The sequence below is a fragment of the Equus przewalskii genome, chromosome 6, assembly GCF_037783145.1.
Source record: "Equus przewalskii isolate Varuska chromosome 6, EquPr2, whole genome shotgun sequence".
In the NCBI taxonomy this organism is placed as follows: domain Eukaryota; kingdom Metazoa; phylum Chordata; class Mammalia; order Perissodactyla; family Equidae; genus Equus; species Equus przewalskii.
In genome coordinates, this window is record NC_091836.1 from 11,177,192 (window position 1) to 11,204,771 (window position 27,580).

A 27,580-nucleotide genomic window follows, 5' to 3' on the forward strand; every position below is an offset into this window, starting at 1 on the left:
ATAAATGTACAGCTCCATGAATTACCACAAAATAAACATACCCATGTAACACAATCCAGGTTATGAAACAAAACTTTACTAAAAACAGAGACCCACTTTATGTCTCCTATGGTCACTATCCTTATTCTCACTGCCCCCCTCAAAAAAAATGGTATCCAGACTTCTGATTGGTTTTGCTAGTTTTTGGAATCATATGGAGGTTTTCATGTCCTATATTTTTCACTCAACATTATATTGGTGAGATTCATTCATATTGTTACATGCTTTCTTCTAAACTACATTTTATGAGTATCTCACAATTTATTTATCATTCTATCATTGATGGACATTAGAGTTGTTTCCAGTTTGGGTCCTTTATGAATAGAGCTGACTATATAGAACCATTTTGGGAGAATTATCCACTTGCAATATTAAATTCCCTAATCCATTATCATTGTATATCCCTCTACTTTTTTACGTCTTCTTTGATCTTTGTCAATACAGGTCTTGCAAATCTTTTCTTAGATTTATCCCTATTTTATTTTTAGATTCTATTGTAATTATAATCTTTGTTTTTAATTTATATTTTTTCTTTAACTTCGTATTATGAAATATTTAAACAAATGTGAAATATACAAAAAAGTATACTAAAAATCTATGTACTCAACATTCACCTTCAACAATTATGAACTAACGAGCAATCAGTTTTATATATAACTGCATTTAATCAATCCTCCTGTATTATTTAAAAGCAAATGTCAGCCATTATATCACTTCACAGAACATATTTCATAATAAATATCTAAAATATATGCTTTTAAAAATTGCCACTTTTCTGCTTCCTGAGGGTACACAGGTTGAATAATATGCTCAGTTTAAAAAGCATCAAACTCACCAATCCTACCTAACGTAGCTCTTTTAAGGGTAGATTTCTCTTGGCTGCTGCCAACATTTTTACCAGGTCTCTCAGTGTTTCTCCCTGGGCAAGCATAGTTCATCAGCCACCCAAGAATTTGAACAGAGTTTATACTCAGATGTGGGGTCTTATCATTTCTCTAGTTCTCTTACTTTTGAATCTCCCTCTTAGCTTTCCAGCTGCTCTTTGTACCCAAACTCCATCCTTTGCTACAGCTGGTAAGGCTGCAGTCTTCTGGAACCACAGTCTTAGTCAAATACAAAAACCACAAACTTACCTGTTGCCTCTTGAGCTTTTCAAGAGTAAACTCCCTTCAGCTTCTGTCTGCTATTGGATGCTTCTCAAGATTTTTTAATTCTCATCTAGGATGGGATTTGCGTGACCACTTAACTCAGCCACCATTTCTATCATTACCATTTTTTTTTTTTTTTAAAGTTTTATTCTTTTTTTTTTAAAGATTTCATTTTTCTCCTTTTTTTTCTCCCCAAAGCCCCCCGGTACATAGTTGTATATTTCGTTGTGGGTCCTTCTAGTTGTGGCATGTGGGACGCTGCCTCAGCGTGGTTTGATGAGCAGTGCCATGTCCGCACCCAGGATTCGAACCAACGAAACACTGGGCCGCCTGCAGCGGAGCGCGCGAACTTAACCACTCGGCCACGGGGCCAGCCCCACTATCATTACCTTTTAAATATCTCTAACATCTGTGGTATTATTTCCTTTCTAGCAATAATTTGCATATCCTCTCCTCCATCTTCTGTCTCTCTCTCTTGATCACTCTTGATCAAAAGAGATTTACAAATCATTTGGGCTTTTCAAAGAATTGACTTTGGCTTTATTATTTTCTTTATTCTAATATTTTGTTTTTCAGTTCATTAAGTACTGCTCCTATCTATTATGTCCTTCTTTCTAGTTTATTTGGGTTTAAAATATGCTGGTCTTTTTCAAACTCCTGAAGATCGATATGTCACTAATTTTTGGCTTTTTGGCTTTTCTAATGTATACATTAAAACAATACATCTCCAAAACTCTGCATTCCTAGCACCTTACATAGAGTAAACCATATAATATAGTTAAGTATATAATAATTTTTAAACATTAAAATTCTTCTATCTGAAAATGTTAACTTTCATATAAAAATGTTTATTCTTTCATTTAATTCATATATATTAAGAGACTACTATGTTTACAGCTCATCTTGCAAAACATATTTAAGTACATTAGTTATACTAAAATACTCCCAGAATTGTCTTTATTTAATATCCTGTATTTTAAAACATTTGAGAAAGAAGGTGAGGAAGGGACGGGAACTAACATTTGTAAAAGACCAAACTGAACTATATGTATTAAGAACAAATTCAATTACATTTATAGCCAATCTTCCTTAGTATGTTTGCTTTACAAAGTAGTGACAGCTTCTAGGAAAAATAAATACAAATTTATTCAGTAAATTATATCCATTATTATGTTCCTGCTGCATTTTAAAATTCCTCACCTCGTATCCTCTAATCACTGCCGAACTGCATCATAAATATTCAAAAGTTTAACTAAGCATTGTTTATTTATCTTATTTGATTCATTAAATTGCATCCTTTATAGTAAAATTACCTCTGGGCACAAAGCAACTAATATGCATGCAATCTAATAATCCTGCCTGCCAGCGTATCTCAGAGTATTGATTGTGAATAGTCACTTTAATAACCATACCTAGTGCTAAACTCAGGAGATTAGGAAGCTGGAGATCAACTCAACTGAGGCAAGCAGAGACTTTCCTGACTGAAACCAATTCATCTTCCCTGGGAAATGTGCTTCCCGTATAATGGATTTTGAAACGTTCAGTAAAAGGACACGGCTGAACTTAGATGTTACATAAGAAAAGAAGAACATAAAAGGCACTTTAAGCATTATTAGGGAAAGGTCATAGTATTTCAAAATTTATCTCACGGCGAGGAATTACTAGAGAAAGCAGACTAGTACTGAAATGTCTGCCTTCTAACCTTCAGTTTACAGGAGCTACAACTTTTGAATTCAGGAATGGCAGTGAATTGAATGCAAGCCCAAAAAGCCAGTGTTTCTTAATTTCCGTTAAAGTAACCAGGAAACCATGAGAAAAGAGAGAAATCCTCATTGTAATCACAATGAGGAGTATGAGACAAAATTATTAGTAGTATTTTCCAGGTTTTTCTTTCCTTTCATCTTTGTGCAATGACCCAGCCTCAAAAATCCCATTTTCTAGGTTCAAGCAAGCAGTGAAATAGCCTCTGGCCTCCTTCTCCTTTATCTTTTTCTTCAGTGAAGCAAACTGCAGTCATGCACAGGAAGCTTTGTCTCTCAGTTCAGGCCTGGGTAGATCTCTTTGTTTGGCTTGGGAAATATGAGCAGAGGCTTGTACTAACAACCAGTAACCTGGCATCTACTTGCACGGCATAGGCCACTGATCTGGAGGTACAGTCTAGAGATGAAAGTCTCCCCATTCAAATAAACCTTTAATTCCCTTCAGAATGCCATTAAAGATCAGTTAGGTAAGAGCGAAGGATGATTAAACAGAAGAAAACTCTTTAAAAGAAGGAAACAAATGAAGAGGTTCAGAATGAATTCCTTCCCCTATCAGAGACTTCCTTGTAAATCAGAAGAAAAATTTTAAACGTATGGTTCTAGACATCAGTGAACAAAAAGAGAATATTTCTTTTATATTTAAAGAGAAATCCAGGATATGAAAAGAATGCAATAAAATCAAAACCAAAGTAACTAAAATAAAATATTCATTAGAAGTAATAAAATGCAAATTTGGTACTTCTAAATATTTAAACCAGTGCTTCAGAATACAAACTCAAGAAGTAATCCCAGAATGCAAAGTAAATGAACAAGGAAATTTTATTTTAAGGTGAGAGAGAAGATGGCAGACATGAAGGACAAAAGAAATTTGGTCCATAAACAAGAAGATATTTGCCAAGAAGACAGAATAGATGGAGCAAAAGCAATAACGACAACAAATTAAAAAATCCAGAGTAAGCAGCAATACAAAAGCAAAGTAACCTAAAAATATCCCTACATCTAAAATACAGAAATCCCAGAGAGTTCTCAGAAATAGTAGTCTTAGCAAATCCATTGTCATGCCCTTAACTCATCTATCACCAAAGTCTGTTGATTTTATCTTCCAAATATTCCTTGACTCCATACCCGTCTCATGCCCACCCCTACAACCCTAGTCTAGCTATTCTCATGCCTTACCTAGCGCCTGGCGGTGCCTCCTAAATGCTCTTCTGCATCTGTTCTAGCCCCTTTCCAATCTGTTCTCCATATTGCAACCATTTATTCACTAAGACAAATTTTAGAGTGCCTCCAGGTGCCAGCATCAAGAACAAACTGATAAATTAGCATAACTTCATATAGTGATAATTACAAGGAATAATAATAATAAAGCTCAGAATTATATAAAAGAGAGTGATGAAAGGAGGGATGGTTTCTTTAGAGAAGTGGCCAAGGGAAGCTTCTCAGTCAAGCTGAAACTTGGATGAAAAGTATACCGCTATTTGGAGAAAAAGAACTGCGAAAAGACCTTCCAGGCAGAGGACACCAGAAATTCAAAGGCTCTAAATCGGGAATGTGATGGAATGTTTGAGGTCCATTTTGCTGGAAGGTGGCGAGCAACGTGAAGTGAGATAAAAGACGAATTTGGAATTGATTCTAAGTACACTGTGGAGGGTTTTTAGCAAAGGAGTGGTCTGATTTATGTACTTTAAAAAATGAAAATAACTTTAGACTGCTGGACGTGTCTTTTCAAAACACAGATTTGATCCTGTCACATATACTCTCCCACCCTTACCCCTGCTTAAAATCCTTCAATGTATTACAGGCATTTCTAACTCCTTAACACAGCCAGCTACAAGATCTGGCTCCATCCTTTTTCTCTAGCATCAGATTGAGCGACGTTCACCCTCAACCTGCACATCAGCCTAACTGGACTTTTTTCAGGCCCACATATGCACCCGTCACTTCTCCAGACTGCACACCATTCCTCTGCCTTCCCTCCCTCTTTGTCTGCTTAGCTCCTACTTTTCTCTCTGCCAAGCTCAACTGTCCCTGTCTTAGTGAAGCCTTCCCTGACCAGCGTCTCCATGGAGTCCTATCCCACAGTGTTGATCTCTAGCAACAGGTAGCCTGTCAATTTTCTGTTTGTAAGGTTAATCATTTAACGTCTATTTTGTCTATTAATTTTTATAATTAAAAAATATTTTTTAAGAGCACTTTTAGGTCCAAAGCAAAATTGAACAGAAGGTAGGGAAAGTTACCACATACTCCATGTTCTCACACACTTATCACCTCCCCAACTATCAACATCTCCTACCGGAGTGGCTCATTTGTTACCATCAATAAAACTCCATTGACACATCATTATCACTCCAAGTTCAGAGTTTAAATTAGGGTTCACTCTTGGTGTTGTACATTCTAAGGCTTTTGACAAATGTACAATGTCAGGTAACCACCATTGTAGTATTGTATAGAATAGTTTCACTGCCCTGAAATTCCTCTGTGTTTCGCCTATGCTACATCTTTTTTGACTCCCCATTAATCCCCAGTTGCCTGCGGGCACAGGGCTTGGTAAATAATACATATTCAAAAAAAATTTTTAATGAATAATTGAATTAATAATTTTTAAGAACTCAAGGCCTAGTAAAATATTTACATTTCAATATGTATTTCGATTATTAAAAAAAGAAAAAAGAAACTCTAAGCTCCCTAGCAGAAAGAATGTTACTTTGAATGGCGCAAAAATCAAATTTCTCTTTTGCAACATTAAATAACAGCAGAAAATAGAGCTGTGTTTGTTAAATTCAGGGAGTATAATATTGAATAAACAGTGATCATTGAGTACAATTAAAGATATAGAAATAAGTGAATACAGGAGCAGAGAAAAGAGTCGTATTTTTAAAATCTAACAGGTAACAAAAATTGAACAGGAGAAGATAAAATTTAGGAAAACTTCTTCAATGATTATATAGATGACTGAATGAAGACTGAGAAATAGTGAAAAGTTAACAACTGGGGCCAGTGAGGTGGCGCAGCGGTTAAGTGCGCACGTTCCACCAGGTTCCCCGGTTCGGAGCCCAGGTGCGGACATGGCACCACTTGGCACACCATGCCGTGGTAGGCGTCCCACATATAAAATAGAGGAGGATGGGCACGGATGTTAGCTCAGGGCCAGTCTTCCTCAGTAACCATCGACTGTACACAGCCACAATCCGGGGTTCTAGATCCTGTAACTTCATGTAAGGGAACTGAATTGTATGTGATGTGCACATCTTAAAATCATCACACCAGACATTCAAATATACTATCTGCACAGTTAAAATTATTATAATCCTGGAGAATCAACTTTGGAAAAAGTGGGAGATCAACTAAGAAGAGCTATCCTATAGATTTAGGTTCAAATTTATATTCTTATAGCTATTGGCTAACTCAGAATGTGTGTTTCCTGCCTGCCACTAATAATATTCCATATCCTTATAATTTTAAATAAAAATAATTTCAAAAGACAAAATCAGAAAATCAAAACAAAGCAATATAGCAAAAAGTGGGAAACAGACTTAGAAATAATAAAAATCAGAAATATTAAAACCTGAAGAAACAGAATAGTTCAAGTAGTTGAGTGATAATAGGGGAGCTGTCTAAAAATGATTCATAAAACTGAGCTAACAAGTATTTTACCTGTTTTATAAACAAGGGTATAGAGGTTCAGTGGTTAAGTAACTTGTCCTATTATATGCAGGTTACAGATATCAAAAGTAAGATTAAAATATCGGCCTTCTGTCTCCAAACCCATGATCTGCCCAGATCTTGCAATAGTGTGGTCTATCTCTTAGACTCATATGCCCTCATTGGAAATGAAAATCAGTACAAACTCTTTGAAAACCAGTGTGGCACTTTTGTATTAAAAAGCATTAAGATTTACATACCTTTAGACCCTATAATCTCCTGTGCAGGATTGTATTCTGGGGAATTAATCCAAAATGTGGAAAACGATATACATGAAGTCATGGCAACATTTTAATTAAAAGAGCAAAAGTTAGAAGCTACCCAAATGTTCCACAATAGAACAATGGTTCAATAATATTTGGTATACCAGGCATATGGTAGAATATTACCTTAAAAATGGAAAAATATTTATATGTAACTATCATGTTAGGGAATAAAAATAGGACATAAAATTAGAGGTATATAATTGTATAAAACAAATGCAATAAAAATATTGAAAGCGATACACACACAAAAAAACTGAAGTGATACAACAGTAGGTTATCTACCCTTCCAGTTTTAGACATTTATATCTTTTTTAATGTTTTTAACCTCATTTTAAGTGATCTCATATAGAGTTCAAAGTTTACGGGTTATGAAACCTGTCATCAGTATAGAAATTGAATGATGGGGAAAGAAATTGAATGAAGAGGAAATTTCAACGTTAGAAGGTATGTGTGACTCATGAATATTCTATTACCACAATTCCAGTTTAAGGATCACTAAAGAAGCACTATGCTACACTCCAAATATTTTTATCTATTTTTTTTGTTTTGCCTTCTTCCCCATCAAAAGAAAAGGTAAATAATTATCATTTCACTGTGAAAGTAACAACTCCTCCTGTTCTTCTTTTTCTTTGACATGCTAGAAAGAGAAGTAATATGTAGATTTTTTAGATTTCCCTCTAGGTTTTAGATGGTACAACTAGAATTTGCTTTTTCTTATAGTCAATTACTTAGAAAACATTTTGCCTTTTACTTAGGATGTTTAACTTTGTGGTTATTAATCAGAACATTAAACATTCAATATTTAGAAGTCTAGAATTTGTATTGAAATCTATATTTGTATAAAAATCTGTAATTTGTTGAATTTAATCACACTCAACTCCCTCAAATATATACATTTAATTAAGTTAAAATAATCTAACCAATTAAAGAAAATTGAAAGAGAGAACTGGAAATCAGATATATCACTGGAAAGGAAAGATATGTGTTTGTTCATCCAACGACATCTCAGCCAATTTTGTAGTTTAAAAATAACTTGGAATTCTTCAGTTAAACATATGCTTAGAGACTAAGCAAGATAAGTTAGTTTTTGGAATTGAGAATAATGAGGCCAGTATCATATAAAAGACAGTGCTAGAGGATTCCACTTAATCAAACAATTTCCGAAGTTCAGTTACTCAGCTGTATTCCAGTTCAAATCTGTGAAGAGACTGGGATGAGAAATAAGAATGTGATCATCTTATTAGCCTTTTACAAAAGTACATAGATTAGAAATCTGTGTAGATGTATCAGGCAGGGTTCAGTTGCAAAGAACTGAATTACTGGGACTAGTGTAATAAGTGTTCTATCATAGGTATTAAACGGTTTACAAAATTATTGAGTTAAATTAACAGACTCCAGAGTGCTCTTCCAAGAATGACTATTAAAGCCAAACTGTAGGATCAAGCCACAAAGGAAGATGCTGATGTCTTCTAAAAGCAGGAAGCCACCAGTCCCAGAAGTGCTCTCCATTGCCATGGTTTGGAAGCCACCATGATCAGGATGGCACCATGTTCAGAAAGCTTCTGTGATCTGGCAGCCTTTGTGACTGTCGCCAGTTCCAGAGTCCCACCATGCTTGCTATGATTAGCACCAAGAAAATTAGGACCTGTGCCCTGCTTCTTGACTCCCATGAAGCTAATGGTTAGACAACAAGTCATTTATTAATGCTGCCACAAGGGGAGAAAGAAGGAAAAATAATGACTCCATTACTATGCTTACCAACAAAAAAGCAGAAGCAGTGAACATTCAACCTCCATGTCACTTTTAATTTCAAATATCAGGCATGTTCATCTGACTGGCTGAATCTAAAACATATTCAGAGCCCTAACTGCAAGGGAGTCTTGGAAATATGGTTTTTATCTTTCCATTTTCTTCAGTGCAGGAAGACACACTAGAATGAGGGTGAAATGGATGTTGAACATTAATGTACCATATCCCTTTGGTTATTCAACATCCATAAACATTCTTTTCCCCATTCAACAATTCCCCAAAAGCAACAATTAACAACAATGATGTTGCATACTGACACAGTGCAAATCTTTCTTATGCAAATGAAGGTATACTCACCAGCTCCCTAAAAGGGAGACACAAAACTCCATTAGTCAATCTGTCCATCTCAGGGTAAAGGTTTATTCCTCCTTTAATGAACTACATTATTAGAAAACTACCTACCCACAACCCACTCTCTATAAAATATCAGAACATGGGGGCCAGCCAGCCTGGTGGCATAGTGGTTAAGTTCATGAACCTGGCTTCAGCGGCTCGGGATCCCCAGTGCTGATCCTGGGCATGGACCTATGCACCACTCATCAAGTCATGCTGTGGTGGCATCCCACATACAAAATAGAAGAAGATTGGCACAGATGTTAGCTCAGTGATAATCTTCCTCAAGCAAAAAGAAGATTGACAACAGATGTTAGTTCAGGGCCAATCTTCCTCACCAAAAAAATAAATAAATAAAAAATATCAGAAAAAAGGGAAGGGCCTGTGTTATTTAATATTTATATAAAAAACAGTACAAGGAAGAAATATGGCTATTACAGTCTTCATTTCATAAAGCTGCAATTATAATTTCCTTCCTCCTTTATCCCTTTCTTATTCCCTTTGCCTTCAGCCAGTGTCTAGGCTGGTACAGGCCTTTTAATATGGCATGGTGACTCAAATACTTTTTCCTGAGAGATAAGAGCCTATAATGACCTCCCATGGCCACAACCAGAAATGGCAGTCCTAGGCATACTCCAAAATATCTCAAGTTTGAAACAAACTCCTTGCTGCCCACATTTTGTAGCAGCAACCTCTGCTGAAAGAGAATCTGCAAAATGTGCTCTTTGGGTTTCCAGCTTCTACGGTACACAAAGCACTTGCAGAAGGATGAAAGGGAGCAGTGATCCACTTCCTTCACCACAGTAATTAACCGGGGGAAAGAACTATTCTTCCATTACTTCCAGCACAGTAAATAAGTAGAGGGAAAAATACCCACACTTTTATGCACTTATGCATGGTTAAGTTCTGGTGTCTCAACGGGGTTAAGCTTCAGTTACCCAGAAAAAACTCCTGAATCTCACCAGAGGATCAAGTTTGGTATGAAATCAGCCCTAATGATAGCTTATAACCAGGAAAGATGATCTCAATGCACAAACTGTGCTTTGACAAAAAGCTCTTCCTTTCTGCCTCCCTCCCATATCCTAGCAATGTGATTCCTCCACATTTAGACCACTCTAGGGTCTAATGTTCTGTCCAGGTCGTGAATGTTCTGTCACCTCTTCTCTATTAAACTCATACAGTTTGTGTGCCTCAACTTATGTGGGGTCAGGAGGAAATATTGTTCATTCTTCTTTTTCAAATATTTCATTCAAAGCTCCATGGCTCTGAACAGTAAATGGTTCTGATGACCTATGAGAGAAGAGCAGTTCATTGATTCCTTTGAACGACTTTTCCTTAATGTTCTTCATGCTACCAGGGTACAAGTAGCACCCTTTGTTCCTTGGTTGAGTACTCCCCAGTGCTGCAATTCACACAGATGCAAATTAGTCAGCGACTACGACTGTTATTTTGACCTCATTAGTAGGACCTGTTAATTGGATGGTACAAGAGTGATTTCCTAGGGATGGGTTTGAGAAATATTAAAAAAAAAAAAAAAAGTTCCAACAATCAGAAGCACAGGGAAACTTTAAAATTAATCTGTCATGTGATAATTTGTTGACAGGTTGGTTATCGGAAAGACATGGAACAAGAAGATGCGGCAGAAACAGTCAAAACTAGGGGGAACGAGTCATCTGTCATCCTGACAGGATTAGAAGGAAATACGCTATATCACTTCACAGTGAGGGCTTATAATGGAGCTGGATATGGGCCACCTAGCAGTGAAGTGAGCGCAACCACCAAGAAATCCCGTAAGTGACCTGGGCTTTTTGTTTGTTTCAGACAAAAGGGAAACATCTTCTAACATTTCTGAAAGCCACGTGTGGTACATCACAAGCAGAGTTGAAGGGGAGTCTTGATTCATAGTCTTGCTTCAATGCTTAGATCTGAATTCCAAAACTAGCTCAGAAAATTTTGCATTCACAGTAGATAAAGGTTATCTTCCTGTGAAATGAGGCTAAGCGATTTTGACACAGAAGGGAGATAAAAGGATTCAGGTTCAAAAGCTCAGTAGAGTAGCTATTAAAATGACACTCCTGGAGCAAAACCTTCCTTATCTGACTCTAGCTGGAAGGAAGCCTATGGTGCCAGCCAACGACAAGATTGAAATAGTCAAAAGGATTGAAGTGAAAAAATGTTTTTAAGACTCCTTGTCAGCTCACTTTCACTTTTTATTCTGCAGCCCCCAGTCAAGCACCCAGCAACCTCAGGTGGGAGCAACAAGGCTCTGAGCTTTCTCTGGGCTGGGAACCTGTCAGACCATTAGCCAACGAATCTGAAGTCCTGGGCTACAAGGTCAGTGTTCCTTCACTCTCTTGGATAGACACTCATCTTGAAAATTGTTATCTTGCTGATGTATAATTAATAAGGCATAAAAAATCCATTAACATACCTGTTTTTCTCAATCTTTTTCTACCTGCATCTTAGAAAGAGACTTCCTGCAGTAGGGAAACCAAGACAATCAAAATCAGTTCCAACTGCACAAGGCATAGGAAGGGAAAGGGTAGGAAAAGCAACAACAGTTTTAATACAAGGTGAAGACGGCTCCATGATTCAGTGTCAGGACCAGCGGAACTTAAGCAGAGAGTCCTGGCGTTCTCTCCCAGCAGACAAACTGTGCCAGCAGATGGCAAAGACTGGATGACTTACTTTGAGTAGACAGACTTTCTATTAGCAGAGAAACAAGATGAAAAAAATGCTGAGGCCAGCACACTGGATAGGAAAGAGTCCATGGAGAGAAATAGCGAGCTCCAAAATAGATACAACATTTCATATATGGTCATCCTGCTATGTGCCAGCAAGAGATCTGGAAATATGAAAACATTTCGACAGTTTGTTTTGAAAAACAACTTTGTCTCTGATTTTAAAATATATGTGGTCTATGTATAGAATTGGCTGAGTTTCAAATTCTCATTGTATACGTCAGATTCTATTTATTGTCTTAAACTTCACACAGAATCATTAGTTGAATATTATTATAGCAGAACTTTTAAATATTTCAATGATAATATTTAGACTAAAAACCCTCATTTAGGTGGCTTTTCAACTATCAAAGATGGTAACAGCACTTTGTATATAAAGTGCTAAAATCCTAAAACTAAAAACTGAAGAAGTTATAAATGGAATATATTTTTTAAGGTAAGTAATTCCCATGAAGAATGTTTTAAGACACAAACTGTGGCATTTCCTACAGATTGTAATTAGTATGGATCACAGATACCCTCATCCTCAAACACACACACTCAAATCTGTCCTAATCCTCAGGAATATTGAGTTTGATCTTTTGGGGGAAGGTGGGTGAGCCATTCCCTAAACTCTGCCCTTAGACTTCTTCTTTCCATACCCTTCCCCAAAGACCATGTCCTCACAACTTGTTCTTTAAGGCAAATATACCCTTCAATGATTAGGGATAGCAATATGGCCAGAAATGATGATGGACTATCCAAGAACCAATTTAATATTATCAGAATTATGGCGAGCAATCTCCCAAACTGGAGAGGCAAGTAGAACACAAGAAAGTGCTAGATCAAAGCATATGGCCACCTGGAAGAGCCATTCAGCTCTAGACACCTCTCAGGTGAGAAGAGAAATGCCATATGACCTGGAGAAGATGGGAGGTTAGGAATAGAGTTCCCAGGCGAGGTGACCCCTCTCTTTGCTCACAACAGCACCTTCTATCTCTGTCATTGCTCTTCCTCTTTATATGTGAAAATCTCCCCAGCTAGCCTATATGTGATTGAAGGCAAGAACTCTGTCTTACTCATCAGTTTATCCCCAATGCTTCTAGAATGGATGAATAAATTAATTAATGTTCACCCAACTAGAAGTATCTTATGCAATTACTCATAAGTGTATATTATCAGATTTGTGTTTTTTCCAGCATGGCCTTCCCATTTGTTGTGGTGTAGTGGAGAAGAGCACTAACTTCTGAGTAAGACAGACTTTAATTCAAATTCTAGCTGTGTAACTTGGAGCAAATTACTTATCCTCTCTGAGTTTCATTTTTTTAACTTCAAAAATGGCAATAATAATATGTATCATACAGGATTATTTTAAGTTTTAAATAAAATAATTCATGTAAAATACTTAGCATATAGAAGTTGCTCATTGAAAAATAGCTACTATTGTTCTTGTTGTTATTGAAGAAGAGTACCTGGTTAGGTGAAATTTGAAAATATTTTAACAAAAGAAACTGATCTTTAAAAGTTGCCTGCCAGTTCTATCTTAATGAAGCCAGCACAAGTCAACTTGGAATACCTTCTTGCTGGGAGAAGAATCACTAACATGGTCCATCTTAGTTGTATAAGTAATGACAAGTAGACACACATTGAGAGAGGAATTTTTTTCTTTTATTTTCTTGAAATGGTTGCACCTCTTTGTGTCCCTTGAAAGGAAGAGCTGGTTCCTGAGAAAGGAGTCTGCTGATCATGAATGGAGTGAGACCTCAAAATCTGTTGTTTTGCAACTAAACTTTATTTGAACCTCTGATGGATAAGATAATCCCCAATGAGCGACCTACTGGCAGGAATGACACAAAAGGCCCCATGAGGGAAGAAGGACTTCAGACTGATGACTGGGGCTTAGAGCCTGGATTCTCCTGGGAAGGTCTGGTTTTCACAGGTCAGGTGGCTAAGGATGAAAGCTCCTCCTGACACACACACAATGGAACAGGAACGTGATTAGAAACAATAGCTGCGAATATAAACTAAAGAGATGTAATCCAGAGAACACAAGCTTAGAGCCCTCTTTTCTCAACATGACTTTGAAGAGAACTACTGTGGCCTCGGCAAGGATCTGCATTGCAGTGAAAGAGCTGTACCATCTTGAGGGAGGTTCACACAAATGTGTGGCCAGGGCTGGACGTGGTACTCAGAGGGAGAAGACTTCCTCTTTGATTCCTACCACATGCCAAATAACTACTGCCAGACCTCGAATGGCACCAGTGTAATAGTGAGCCACCTCTTCTGAAGCACAATAGTGTGTGGCAGTCACAAAAGATGAACAGAAGTAGGGACTTGTAGCACACTAATTATTTCTCCTTCCATGAGATAATTTGAGTTAGGCCTGACCCATTAAGACTGAATTTGCTCCCTGGGATTCTTGGAAAATCTGAGGTAGAGATTGTCCTGCTAATCAGGGCAAGGGAGAGCTTCCACAATTAATTGGAATATCAAAAAGAGAAGTAAATTCATTTTTGCTCTTTGTCTCTGCCAAGTTGCTTTACTTTTATAAGCAAAAGGGACCACTAGAAATGTATGGCATGCGGGTTTGAAGCTGGAACGTTGGAGTCAATGCTTGAGTTTTAAAATGCAAGAGTTGTGTGTTCCACCTTTTGCGTTAAGTCCAGTTTAAGTTAGGTTAATTCAGAAAAGCCTTCATCTAGAAGTCTTCCAGATTGTGAAAATGATTGAAAAATGGTAAATATGGGAAAAAAATGAATTCCATAAACTTGATCCATAAATAATCCACTAAACTCTTCCTTTTTATAGTTAAGATACTATACACAGGATACAACTCATTTTCAAAAAATAAACCACAAAAATAGAATACTAAGATAATAAGATAAAACAGCAGAACTTAACATTCAAACAATCCATTTTCTCAGAAGATTGGATCTTACTTCCTTACTTGATTTCAGAGATTGAGATGTCAGCAACATGCATAAGGACAAGATATTACCAGAGAAAGACATGATGATAAGATAAATTTTGTGCAAAGGTGTTAAGAGGAAAAAGGCGATGTCCTCATCACAAAATCTTATCAAGGACATGGAAAGCAACCAAGAATATCGCAAAAGAAGGATGGAATTGAGCCATATATAATTGTGTCATAGGTAACACATTAAAATCGAATCCGTTCAGATAAATGTTAAGTATTACCTAGTAGTGAAATTTCTCACTGCTATTTGAGACTGTCCAAGGATCCTTGACTTCTGGGGATTTTGTTCAAGACCTCTAGATTTAATAACAATAATTTCAAAACATCATAGCTTTCGTTAACAAGTAAGAGTAAAAGCATGGAGAATCAGAAAAATGTCAGAAAAGGGTAGTCTCTTGTAGACATAGCTACAAATTATTCCTACTCAAATAAAATAACTCCCCATTTGAAAAGCTGGATCAAATTTGGAAGTGTATTTAGCTTGTTTACGACTTATTCAAGTCAACCAATGTGTGACATTTTCTTTTTCTTTTTCTTTTTGTTTACATTTTCCATTCAGAATCAGCCACATATTTTAGTATATTATTTATAAATTTTTAGTAAAGTAGAAAAAAACTTTAAATAAAAAATTTCCTAAATTGACTTATTTTTTCAAATAAATGTTTTTAAATGAAGAAAACTTCATTTTTATAAATCCCCCAGTTTGGGGTCTGTATCTACAGTCCTTACTAATTTTGGCATATAACGTATTATACATCTGTTATTGGCATTCTTGAAGAAATACCAATAACAAAGCTATAGACCAAAGTATATTCAGCCATAATTCTCCTTAGTGATCTTGAGAATGGTGAGTTATTTTTCTTCATTCTATGAAAGAAGTTTATGAAGATTATGAGGTAAAATAGCCATCTTGTCCTCACCTTATTCTCCCAGTACAAATTGATGCCCAAGTGAAAGGGAAAATGAATACTAAATGCCCCGGGGCTATGCTTTCACTTGTGCAAATATCCTCTCCCCAACCAGGAGAAACTTTTCTCCATTCAGAAAAGACTCAGTAGGCAGAAGAAATTCAGGACAAGGGCTTCAGGCTACATCCAAGAAAACAAAGTCCTGTTTTTCTAGTTGACATCTAGAAAATATCCTTCCCTAGCTATACAATCCCTTCACTGGCCATCTGTACCCTCACCACTACTTTCTGCCCATTTACAGAGCCAAGGAGAGTAGGGGGGAATCAGGCTCAAAGTTTACCAGATATTATATGATCCACCAATACAGACAGAAGTTTTTGTTTGTTTATACAACTTAGCTAGCAGCCAAGGCCTTCTAGACTCCTGAGACGTATGTATGCTTGGATTGACATTGTATTCCACACCCTGTGGAATTTTGACGCCCACACCTATATTTCACCAGCTTCTCATGGAGCCTAAAGTCTCTGGCCATGCTAGTCTCATTGATTTCCTATATCTTGCAACTGTTCCTTCATCTTATATTCACTCCAAATGTGGAACTCAACTTCTTTCCTATGAGTCCTACAAATTAAAATAACTTACATATAATGGCTTACACTATCCTCTCCACATTTGATTATGCTTAAAACTTTTCATAATACTTTTTAAAAATTAAAACAAATGGCTTATGTAATGTCAAATGTATATATATTTATATTGGATTGTATGGAAATGTTGGCAGGGGGTGATAAAGTAAAAGGCACACCATACAAGCAAACTTCTGAAAATTGCCCATTAGGGAGTCTTGTTCTTAAAAGTGCTTTTGGCCGCCCTATAGCCCAGTGGCTTCTCACTGGTACTTGTACTACCCAACTGCTTTTCATCCAGCTTCTATTCATCTTGCTGACTCTTCCTCACCCGCCCATTGCCATTAGGGCTTTGCATTTCTCACCCGCTATTGAGAAGAGCAGTTGTCTCATTGACTATTCCCAGGATGCTAAGCTGGTGAACAACTCTTCCCTTTAACAGGATCCATCCTTCTCTGGTGCACTTGTAGGTGAAACCAGTAAAAATGTATTCTGCTATATTTTTAAGCACACTCACTCATCAGACATATAGACTAGTTGTTTCCAGATCATGCCTTTGAGAAGAGCCGTACTGCATTAATTCTCTTGTTTAGGATCATCTCTTTGGATAACCTACTGCTTTCAGCTCTTTAAGCAGAATTTGAGAATAGTCTTGACAATACATTAGACAATTTCCTTCATGCCTAAGGATGGCTGTCATTGCAACCGTCAATCTATAAATGTCCAGATTCTCAAAGTACTCCCGCCTTACTGTCAATAACTATATCTGACATGTCTTGATAACTCCTTAACCTTCTCATATTTCTCATTCTCATTCATCTTTTCTAAATCAGGATTTTAAAATGAGCCAAGATTCTCTAAAGCATCTGAGACTAACCATTAGTTTAATGTATCTTTTCACTTAGTGTACCTACTTACCAGCGTATGGTACTACAGCTTCCTGGCTGCATTGGTAAAATCCACATTTAATTTCAAACTCCTTTTGCTATCATTAACTGATTATTTTTCCTGCCTTTACCTTTTCTTCCTAAATCTCAACTGATCCACAAATTTTCCTTCAACTCTGGATTTCACAGCAACATTAGATATGCATTACTGGCTGCATTTTTCTTTGTTATAAGAACTGTAATTTATTGAACCATAATAACAATGTCCTCTAAAATAGTCACTCCCCTGTCAATCCTCACCAATTTACATATTTTCCCCTTGCCATAAATTTGCTTTCTAATTACCTCATGTAGATCAGAATTCTAATTCATTATACTGCTACAGTCAAAATGAGAAGCATAAATTCTGATACAATTGTCATTTTTTTAAGCCAAAAGAACCTGCTATAGGCATCCTCCAAGAACTGATCTTGATATCCCAAATCCCAAGAACCCACTCGGCTCTTGGCTTTCCCACCAAATGTGCTTCCAATTGCAGTACACATCACACTTCATGACATTGTTATCTGTCTCCACTATCAGACTGTAAATGTCGTGAGGGCAGGAACCATGTGGTCTTATTCTCTGATGAATCTCCAGTATTGTGCCTGGTCCACATGGGATGCCCAATAAATGTATTTGATGATGCTCTTATCATTTTGCAACCACATTGAGGCTATAGCTTCCTTCCCTATAAGGATTTCAGTAGACACAATTATTGCACGTTCTATACTTTTAAAGAGAAGCTACTTCTCTCCCGAGACCCTGAAGTAAATTTAATCCGTGAAAGATAAAAGAAGTGAAATGGAGGGAGCATACGTTACCAGAATGCAGAGGGCAGGATCAAGTGCAGGCAGGCTTCAACATACAAAAAAAAAAAAATTCTTTTCGGAAGTTTTCTTTTCTTGTATGTGGGTTAGTTCAAGCTCAAAACACATTTTTTATAAGAAAAATCTATTATAAATTTTTGTCTAGCTTCCCAAGGCAGTCCATCTTTTATGATGCAGTTGAAAACCGACCATTGACAGTGAACAATGATGGCAACAGAAGAAATAGCTTTCTCTTACTAAGCTTACCATGCACCAGGTCCTGTGCTAAGGTGTTTTATGCATTTTCTCATTTCAGTCTCCTAACCAAACCATGAAATAGGTGTTATTATCTCTACTATACAATAGAGGCACTTGAGGCTTAGAAAGGTTAGTAGCTTGCCCAAATTTACCCAGACAGGAGTGTGTAGGAGATTGTTTTTTGTTTCTTTTTGTAGGAGATTGTTTTGAATCCAGATCTGCATGACTGCAAAATCATTACTCTTTCCATTATGCAAAGCAATCATATTATAATACCGACAATTATGAAAAAGCACAAAAATGATGAAACTGAATAAAACTGCATTTAAAAATATCTTAACTGCTGCTACTTGACTATTATTCAAAAAAAAAAAGATTTATTGGAGGGAAATGAGTAGAAACAGTATAACATAGTGAAATAGCTCTGAACTAGATTGTCAAAATATGATCTTCTAATGTAATTTCTTCCCTAACTAGCCACATGATGTTGTATAAATCGCATAACCTCTATGACTTTAGTTTTCTGACATGTAAACACAGGATAATTCTGTCCTAATTTGTAGTTCTTTTTTAAAAAATATTTTATTTTTTCCTTTTTATTCCCAAAGCCCCCCAGTACATAGTTGCATATTTTTAGTTGTGGGTCCTTCTAGTTGTGGCATGTGGGACACTACCTCAGCATGGCCTGATGAGCAGTACCATGTCCGCGCCCAGGATCCAAACGGGCGAAACCCTGGGCCACTGAAGTGGAGCGCTCAAACTTAACCACTCAGCCATGGGGCCCACCCTAATTTGTAGTTCTGAAACTCTGTTTGCCATGAATACATGTTGAATTCTAGTACCATGAACAGATGTCAGAAAAGCCTTAACTTTGCTTCTCAATGTATCCAAATGCCAGTTCACCAAAAAGCAAACACAAAAGTAAAAATAATTAATAAAATTTTAACTTTTCAGCCATTCCCTACCTTATAAAGGATTTATTATTGATATATTTAACAATTTTTCCCTTTACTCCTTTCAAACAATTTGAAGATGACAGCTTTGAATGCTCCCTCAGGATACTATTCATTTCAATAAGCAGGAAGAAAAGACTTTCAGTGGTCTGCCTCCTCACTACCTGCTTCACTAGCCTCATTTCTCACTATCCCCATACATCTCTTCTCTCCTTTCTTTCCCCTAATGTTAGGGTTTCTTATTGCTTAGATGTATTTTTTAATCTTCTCTTACCTCTTCCCAGAATCCTTCTCCTCCCCTTCTCCAACTGGTGAACTCTACTCATCTTTAAATACTCAGTGCAAGATCGTCTCCTCTGAAAAGCCTTCCCCAAACCCACAGAATTCAACTCTCCCTTCTGTGCTTTCATAGCCCCTTACGTATACCTCAACTGTTGCATATGACACATATTGCATTTGCTGACATATATATCTCAGCTGTCAGCTCCCTGAACTTAGCTCAGAATTACAGTAAGCAGTCAATAAACATTTGGAATCCTCAATGCAATATCAAATATTTAAACCTGTTATTATTACAGGTTTTTTATAGGCAAGAAGGTCACAGCAACAGTCAAGTTATTGAAACGCAGAAACCTCAAGCAGTAGTACCACTCCCCGATGCTGGAGTCTATATTATTGAAGTTCGAGCATATAGTGAAGGAGGGGATGGAACGGCTAGTTCCCAAATCAGGGTACCATCATATTCAGGTAAGTTTTGACATAATAGGCTTAATCTGTTGTCAACCATGTCAAGATGGTGTGAACCTCATCAAAATTAACAGGATGGATTACATGGATCAGAGATTTTTGAAGGGTGTCTTTTCTCACTCTGATTGCCATATCATCCTCTAATTATACAAACCGTAGTGGTCTGCCCACAATTGCAGAATTTCTACAAATCCAGAAAGGAGTTAACATTTTCATTATAATGCCCTTATTTGTGAAATTCCCTTGCCTATCCTGGTCTCAAGCAGTTCCTTGGTGGCCATTTGGGCTTTGCAATATTACTTTTAAACTGAAATTCCACTAGTTTAACAAACCTACTTCTCTATTGTCAATTGCCTTTGTTGTTAGATAAGAGAGTGAGGGACACAAGTTTAAAGGGAATGCTTTTTAAAATTAAAATTTGATTGTATTTATTGATAAATTTTATTGAGCTTCTTTGGATTTTTGGTTTGGGTTTTTTTTCCAGATTTATTGAAATATAATTGAGATATAGCATCATCTAAGTTTAAGGTGCACAACATGTTGATTCGATACACTTGATATACTGCAAAATGATTACCACCACAGCGTTAGCTCACACCTCCATCGTATCCCATAACTGCCATTTCTTTTTTGTGGTGAGAACATGTAAAATCTACTCTTTTAGCAACTTTCAAGTATATACTACAGTATTATTAACTATAATCACCATGCTGTATTTTAGATCCGCAGAACTTGTATGAATATCTTTGTTCTTATTAGTAATATTAATAATTTCCAGCTTTTTCTGATCTTTACTATATGTCATAGTGCTTTACATATGTCATCTTATTTAACCATAGTAACAATCATATAAGGTAGGTAGCTTTAATCTTGTTTTATAGAGAAGACTTAAGTAACTTGCCTGAGGTCACACTATTACTAAGTGAAAGAACCAGGATTCGAACCCAGGTTTGCTTGTCTCCAAGGCCACATATCTTCACAACTACCATCATTATTATACCAACAAGGGAAAGCTAATTAAAGGAAGAGAGATTTTACAAATTTGGAAGAAAGTAACCATTTGATTGAGGTAGTCAAAAAAGGAAGCAAAAGATTTAATTAAATATGCAAGTCTCTCATTAAGAAAGTATTAGGCAATTTTCCTTAAAGTCTTGTATAAAAAGTGTTTAATGTGCATTAATTAATGGGCAATTTGATCATTGTTTATTGAGCAGTCATTCTCAACCAGAATTGTCAAACTAAAGGGAAGAATCTAATGACATCATGTAGGTTCTATTATATTCATATATAACATATACCCTATATATATTGTATTATGTTTATCAACTTGGATTAAGACCAGAGGCAATGCTTATGATTTTTTTTTGATGCCACAAAGTGAGGTAGAAGAAAAATATAGTGGAGAAAATAATAAGATAGACTAAAACCTTGAGGAAAAGCTAGCGACGTCATACTTGGTAAGTAAATTATTTCATAAAAATTTCAGATGAGACAAAGAACATTATTGGGACAATTGATAAAATGTTAATAATGTCTGTAGATTAGGTAATATATATCTACATTAATTTCCTGTTGTTAAAGATGTACTGTGGTTATATAAGAAAATGTCTTAATTTTAGGGACTATACATTAAAGTATTTAGTGTTAAAGGTATATCATGTCTGCAACTTACTTTCAAATAGTTCAGGAAAAAGGTATACTTTTATAGAGAGAATAATAAAGCAAGAAAGTAAAACATAAACATTTAAGGAATCTGGATGAATTTTTTCTATTCTTACAACTTTTTGGTACATATAAAATTATTTCAAAATAAAACATTAAAAATAAAAAACATAAGGTGCAGGGAACCTAACTTTTTCAGAAATTCAGGTGAAAAGACTTAAGAATTTAAATACATTGTGACCACACTAAAACTTAATAGACTTTATGATTCATTTATAGAAGTATAGTTTTGAGAACAAGAAAGGTAATAATGTTTCTACATTGATTAGTTCACAATTGAACTCTTGAGATGTGGGTGTTAAATTTTCAAGAGCATCGTAAAAGACTAAAGATTATTTCTGAAAAGCAAAAAAGATGACAACTCTCCTCTTTGATTGCTTCATAAGAGTCAAATTTCTAATAACAGCAATACAAAGAGCATTTATGGAGCCCTGATCATATTCTTAGCATTACACTGGATGTTTTCCATATATTATCTTATTTTATCCTTATAACCACCTGATAAGTTAAATATTTTATTATTCTTTGACTCTCCAAGGTTCCTTTCAACTCTAACACAATCACATTCTAAAGTATCATCTGGATGATATCAGCCCCAAGCTTGAAAGTATTTATAAAGACCTTGATTCTCTCATGTATATTTTAATTAACTTGTAACTTCTATTCCATGGAAAAAAAAAAATTGTCAACTTTTATGTTAGTTACGAATACTTTGGCCAGTGCAACCCATTTCCTGAGCTTTGATAAAGTGAAATCTCACAGTATTGTCTCTCTCAGACCCACAAAACATGAGCAACAATTGGTTTCATTCTTATTTTCCAAAAACCAAGAAGTCTAAGAAGTTGAATGACTTGCTCAAGTGAAATAGCTAGGTAGCTTTAAAGCTGGGACTAGAACTTAGTCCGATGCTGTTGTTTGTGTTTTGTTTTGTTTTGCTATGCCAAAATGACGTTTTTGCTTTGTGGACTCTCCATGGAATTTGAGATAGAGCTCCTACTTAGCATTCTGAAAGTGACATGTTTTTGTAAAAGTGTCATGTCAGTTGCTTTAACAAGGACTCAGCCACTCTCAAATAAATAGAAAGGATGTTTTCACAGTTTTTATTTATCAGGCATTCACATACCAGTCCAGCGAGGCTTTGTCATCATGCCTTTCTTATGGCTCACATGTGGCCATGCACTTCGTAATGACCCCATTTTGTACAAGTTGAAATATATGTAACATTCTCCAACATGTTGATTAATAGGTTTTATTAGTGCCTTAGCTGTAAAAATTTTCAAAGGAAAGAAGATTTGCTGCTTTGTGTGTGTGTATGTGTGATTTACCAAGCAAATGATTCTTCAGCTCATAAGTAAGCATCTGGAAAATAAATTTAGACTCTATTTCAGTAACAAAAATCATGCCCAGAATTCCGTTATGCTCAATCTGGCCAAAGAAGATAACTTGACAGAGGGATGATTCCAAAACTTGGGTGGTATATTTTATTATTATTCTATCATTATGGTTTTAATCAAGGTCAATCACTGTTTTAAGAGAGACAATACATAAGAGTATCTGTTTCCACTAATCCCAGCGCAATGACTTAAGCAAGTTCTATAATCTTTCTAAGCCCCAGTTCCCTCATCTGCAACAGAGGGATAAATGATAGTACTTACCACATAGGAATGTCATGAAGATCAAATAAGATAATATGTATAAAGGGCTTAGTACAGTGCATGGCATGTAGTAAGGATTTGTCAAATATCAATCATGATGATGATGCTTCAGAAGACTTCTGGCTTGAAAAACCATTCCTGAAGTTAGATCTAAGGGTTAGTTAGATCTTAGTTTGTGATTATGTGGAGCTGTCAAAACTGTTTCAGACTAATCAATTCAGATCAGTGAGTTTCATCAAATAACCAACCTAAGCCATTAACTGCATACAGTGTTTTGGTGTCAAGAAGGAAGAACTTCTCCTGGGAGTAAGTAAGAGTAATGAAAGATGGCTTTCCTTCACCAAGTTTGACATGAGAATCTAGAATGTAAGCCTGATCAACTGAAACAGTCAAATCAATCAAGGACCCATGGCTAATGTATTTGCATTCTATTGCTTTATACTTTTTAAAGTAATGCCAGAAGTGACCTATTACTGTCCAGATGTGTATAGATGCAGGACTGAAGTATATTAAACAATGTTTTATTACTATTAAGTTGAAAAATTGACTGAAGTAATTAAATTACGAATGCCTGTGGCCACAAACTTTTACAAATTATTTTTACTGCATTTCCTGAATTATGCACTAGAGAAATTATTTTATTTTTCATATCTGGAATTTGACATGCTTTCTATCAATGTATCATCAGTGAAAATTACACCGAATCTCCTGATTAGATGTGTTTGTTAGATGTGACATAGCTTTTCAACACAGTGTTCCATATATTTACTTCTTCTCTTCATGTAACTCTTGGGAACCCCAGACGATGTCTTGTGTTATCATTATGAGAGACAGTCTCATCAGAAGTAGGACCAATATTACACACATTTGTCTTACATACCTAAAAACAACTCTTTAACTAGTTCAGGCAAGACCAAAATAATTTGCTCCATTTAATGTTTCTCTTTTTCACAGGTGGGAAAATCACTAGTGCTCAGTCAACCCTCCACACCCTCTCCACGTCTTCATCCTCAGTAACGTTGCTTTTGGCATTGATGCTTCCTTCAACCTCTTGGTGAAAACTGCACTTAATTTTCTTTTCTTTGCTTTAGCTTGATAACAGCAGTGAATAGAGTGTCGTGTAAATGGAGACCCAGGACCCTGAGATGAGATTTAAAAACTTGGGATTACGCATGGTGCACTTACAGGAGGTTGGGGAGAATATTACTTATCCATCAGGTTTCTCTTTGGTTTTTGTAAATGGAGAGGACAGTTCTTGGTCCAATAAAAATATGCAGATTGTATGTAATGAATTTTTGTAAGCAAAGGTAATTTCTGTCAAATGCATTGTTTACTTTTTTAATATGTTGGAATTTGATTTTATATCTGATGACCCTGAGTGTGTGCCATCCATTTGTTCAATGATTTCTAGCTGGTCTGTTTCAAACATAAATACAAAATTGAAAGTGAAAAGTTTGCTTGAGACTCCGAGTCTAATGTTTTTCATTTTCCCTTCAGCTGATTATTCCAATTGACAAATCAGCAGAAGATATGAAAAAATACTTCAGTTGTGTGGTCCATTATAGGATAAATACACAAAAGTTTTCTCAAAAAATATTGTATGATTGCATAGTGAAATAGCAAAATTTGTCAATATATTGTTCTCTATGCCTCCCTAGAGCAAGTTATTAGGGTAGGGAATAAGCCATTTACATTAGCACGAGGTAAATAGAAAGTGAGTCCAGATGAATTTAAGTGCTATTGTTTTTCATCAAGTACTATGTTATCTAGCTGAAAATATAGTAAATGTTTATTTTTAATAACAAGAGAGTTTAAAGTCACAAAAACTATATGATCACTTCAAACTGCAGACGCTGAGATGCTGCCAAGGGTGCTAACGTGAAACCGAAATGAATATAGGACACAGCTTTCTCATATCTCCACCTACAGCCAAAACAGATGTTGAATTAGATCCAAGGTTTTCTTCTAATTTCAAATAATTTTAAGGACAATAAAAATTTGTTGTGCAAATAATTATGCATACATATAATCTGTGAATTAAAAGGGTTAAAGCATAACACATAAATTTTGATTTTTTAAACAGTTCTATGCATCACATACGACTTATAAAATATTACCAACTAATAAAATAAACAGGACCTCTTGGATGAATTGATTTTTTTTAATTAAGCTATGGAAACATGGTCTCAGTACAGGAGCTCAGCTAGTCTAACCAGCCATACGTTATTTGGGAGGTGATCCCCATTTGCTATTTTAAACAGGCAATTTGAACCTAAGTGATCCTAGATAGCTGTTGGAAAGTGAGCTGAAAGTTTTCTACTTGATGATATCTTCCAGAAGTTCTAACCAAAATGAGAATGTGCCAGAGTTCCCATTACACTCAAGAAGATGACTAGTGGGATAGTTATCGCAAAGTCATATGCCAAAAATGAGCCTGAAGAAACTACAGTTTAACAGATGATATTAATATGAGAACCAAAACTAATTTCTTTTCTTTTATAAAATCTAAACCTGTTAGTTCTACTTGTATCTTTAACAGCAAGCAACAGGAAGCAATACTGAGCTCAAACTGCTGGCTCTAGGGGTTAATACTTGTAGAATTAGAGGAGAGACTGGAGTTTCTGTTCTGAACATACTAAAAGATTGGTTTCAGAGCCACATACAACTATGTATGTTGGTTACTCATTCTCTTTGGGGGGAATTATGTCCAAGATACCCCTAAACAAACAAAAAGTGATTTAAAGTCTATTTTAGTTAGCAGGCTATTATAGTAAATTACTACAGGTGGTAAATATCGGAGCCTGTGAATAATAACCACTAAGTGGCCTTCCTTGAGCACCTCCGTTGGTGGGAGAAGCTGGACTTTGCAGATAGAAGGATGCTAACTCTCTAGCAGGCAAAATATGAGCTCTCCTGAGTACAGTGTAACTTTCAGGAGAAGATTGTGCATCTGAAAAAAAAATGCAGCAAGAATATTAAAGAAGGGGCAATAATTTTTACTTTATATTTGATGAATCAATCCATTTTCTTCATTTTCCCATGGTTTTTTATCCTAGACTTGATGAAGGACTTTAAGAATCAAGTTGCTACTTACACTTATGAAACAAAACCCATAAAATATAACGTCAATATACGGCAAACTCAAACTAACCAATATTTCTAACTATCTGATGGATGGTACATATCTGACAGAATATTTACATATAGAATATGTGAATAGTCTGATGTCGTATTTTACAGGAATCAGAAATATGAGATGTTTTTACTCAATGCATAGAATGTGTATTTTGCATCATAAACCTATTTAAAAAAACAGGTTTTAAATGTTTCTGTACTTATGTATTACAAACTTGTTACTTTGTAGAAAGCAGAACAACATTCCTTGTGAAGGTACATTATTTTTCAGCTGCAGTACTGGGTGAGCTTTTTCTTGGATGGGATGGTAACCACACAGTCTTACATCACTAAAGAGACTGTATTTTTGTATAATGTCAATTGAACTATGAAGAAAAAAATACTCCTCATAATTAAAAATTTCATGAAATCGAATGTTTTGCATACCCAAATGAAGGTACTGTGGACCCTATGTCAAACCATTAAATATATTGTATATAATCTGTATATACTATATATAATGGTATATACCATGTGGAAGGCACAGTCAGATAATAGTTCTGTGTACTGTTCTTGTAACATTAGATCTTTTTAATAAATAATTCTCTTTTTATTGACTTTTATCTTCTCTCCTGTCAACTACATGAATGGCATTATTTCTTTTATGCAGACCACAGTATGCTCATGATTATGGTAGTGTTTTCATGCTGAAAAGATCATTATGTTAGGACTCGGCATGCTGCTATGATTTTAGGTTCAAAAATCTTCACAGATGTCCATGGTAGTTCCAACCTGAAAATTGGAAGCTATGCCAAAGAAAAAAACAAGCAAAGAAGCAAGTACAAATGGGATGCATTCAGTCAGACTCATGATTTATTTCTTCTCAGGAAAGGAGACTTCATTCAATATGTTTTGTAAAGAGTTTGTTAAGTGCATACTTCTGCTTTTATTAGGAATAGACTGTCCCAGTCTACCTCAGGTACAATTCTCATAGAGTTACTTACTTTTTTGTGCTCCCTTAGTACCATGTGTACATCTCTGTTATTCTAGCAATCACACAATGTTACAATGATTTGTTCATGAATGATTCTTCTCTGGTATCTAGGCT

At 35.8% G+C, this 27,580-nt stretch overlaps 1 protein-coding gene across 2 annotated transcripts in view; it reads left to right on the top strand.

Annotated features, from left to right (window-relative positions):
- CNTN5 (contactin 5) overlaps positions 1-27,095 on the top strand; it is a 1,129,093-nt gene extending 1,101,998 nt beyond the window's left edge. For both annotated transcript variants that reach the window (XM_070623012.1, XM_070623013.1), the window contains 4 exons: positions 10,661-10,847; positions 11,279-11,391; positions 19,813-19,981; positions 24,313-27,095. In XM_070623012.1, coding sequence (XP_070479113.1) covers positions 10,661-10,847; positions 11,279-11,391; positions 19,813-19,981; positions 24,313-24,416 — 573 coding nt within the window. In that variant the 3' untranslated portion in view covers positions 24,417-27,095. The remainder of the gene's footprint in view (positions 1-10,660; positions 10,848-11,278; positions 11,392-19,812; positions 19,982-24,312) is intronic.
- The last annotated feature ends 485 nt before the right edge of the window (positions 27,096-27,580 follow it).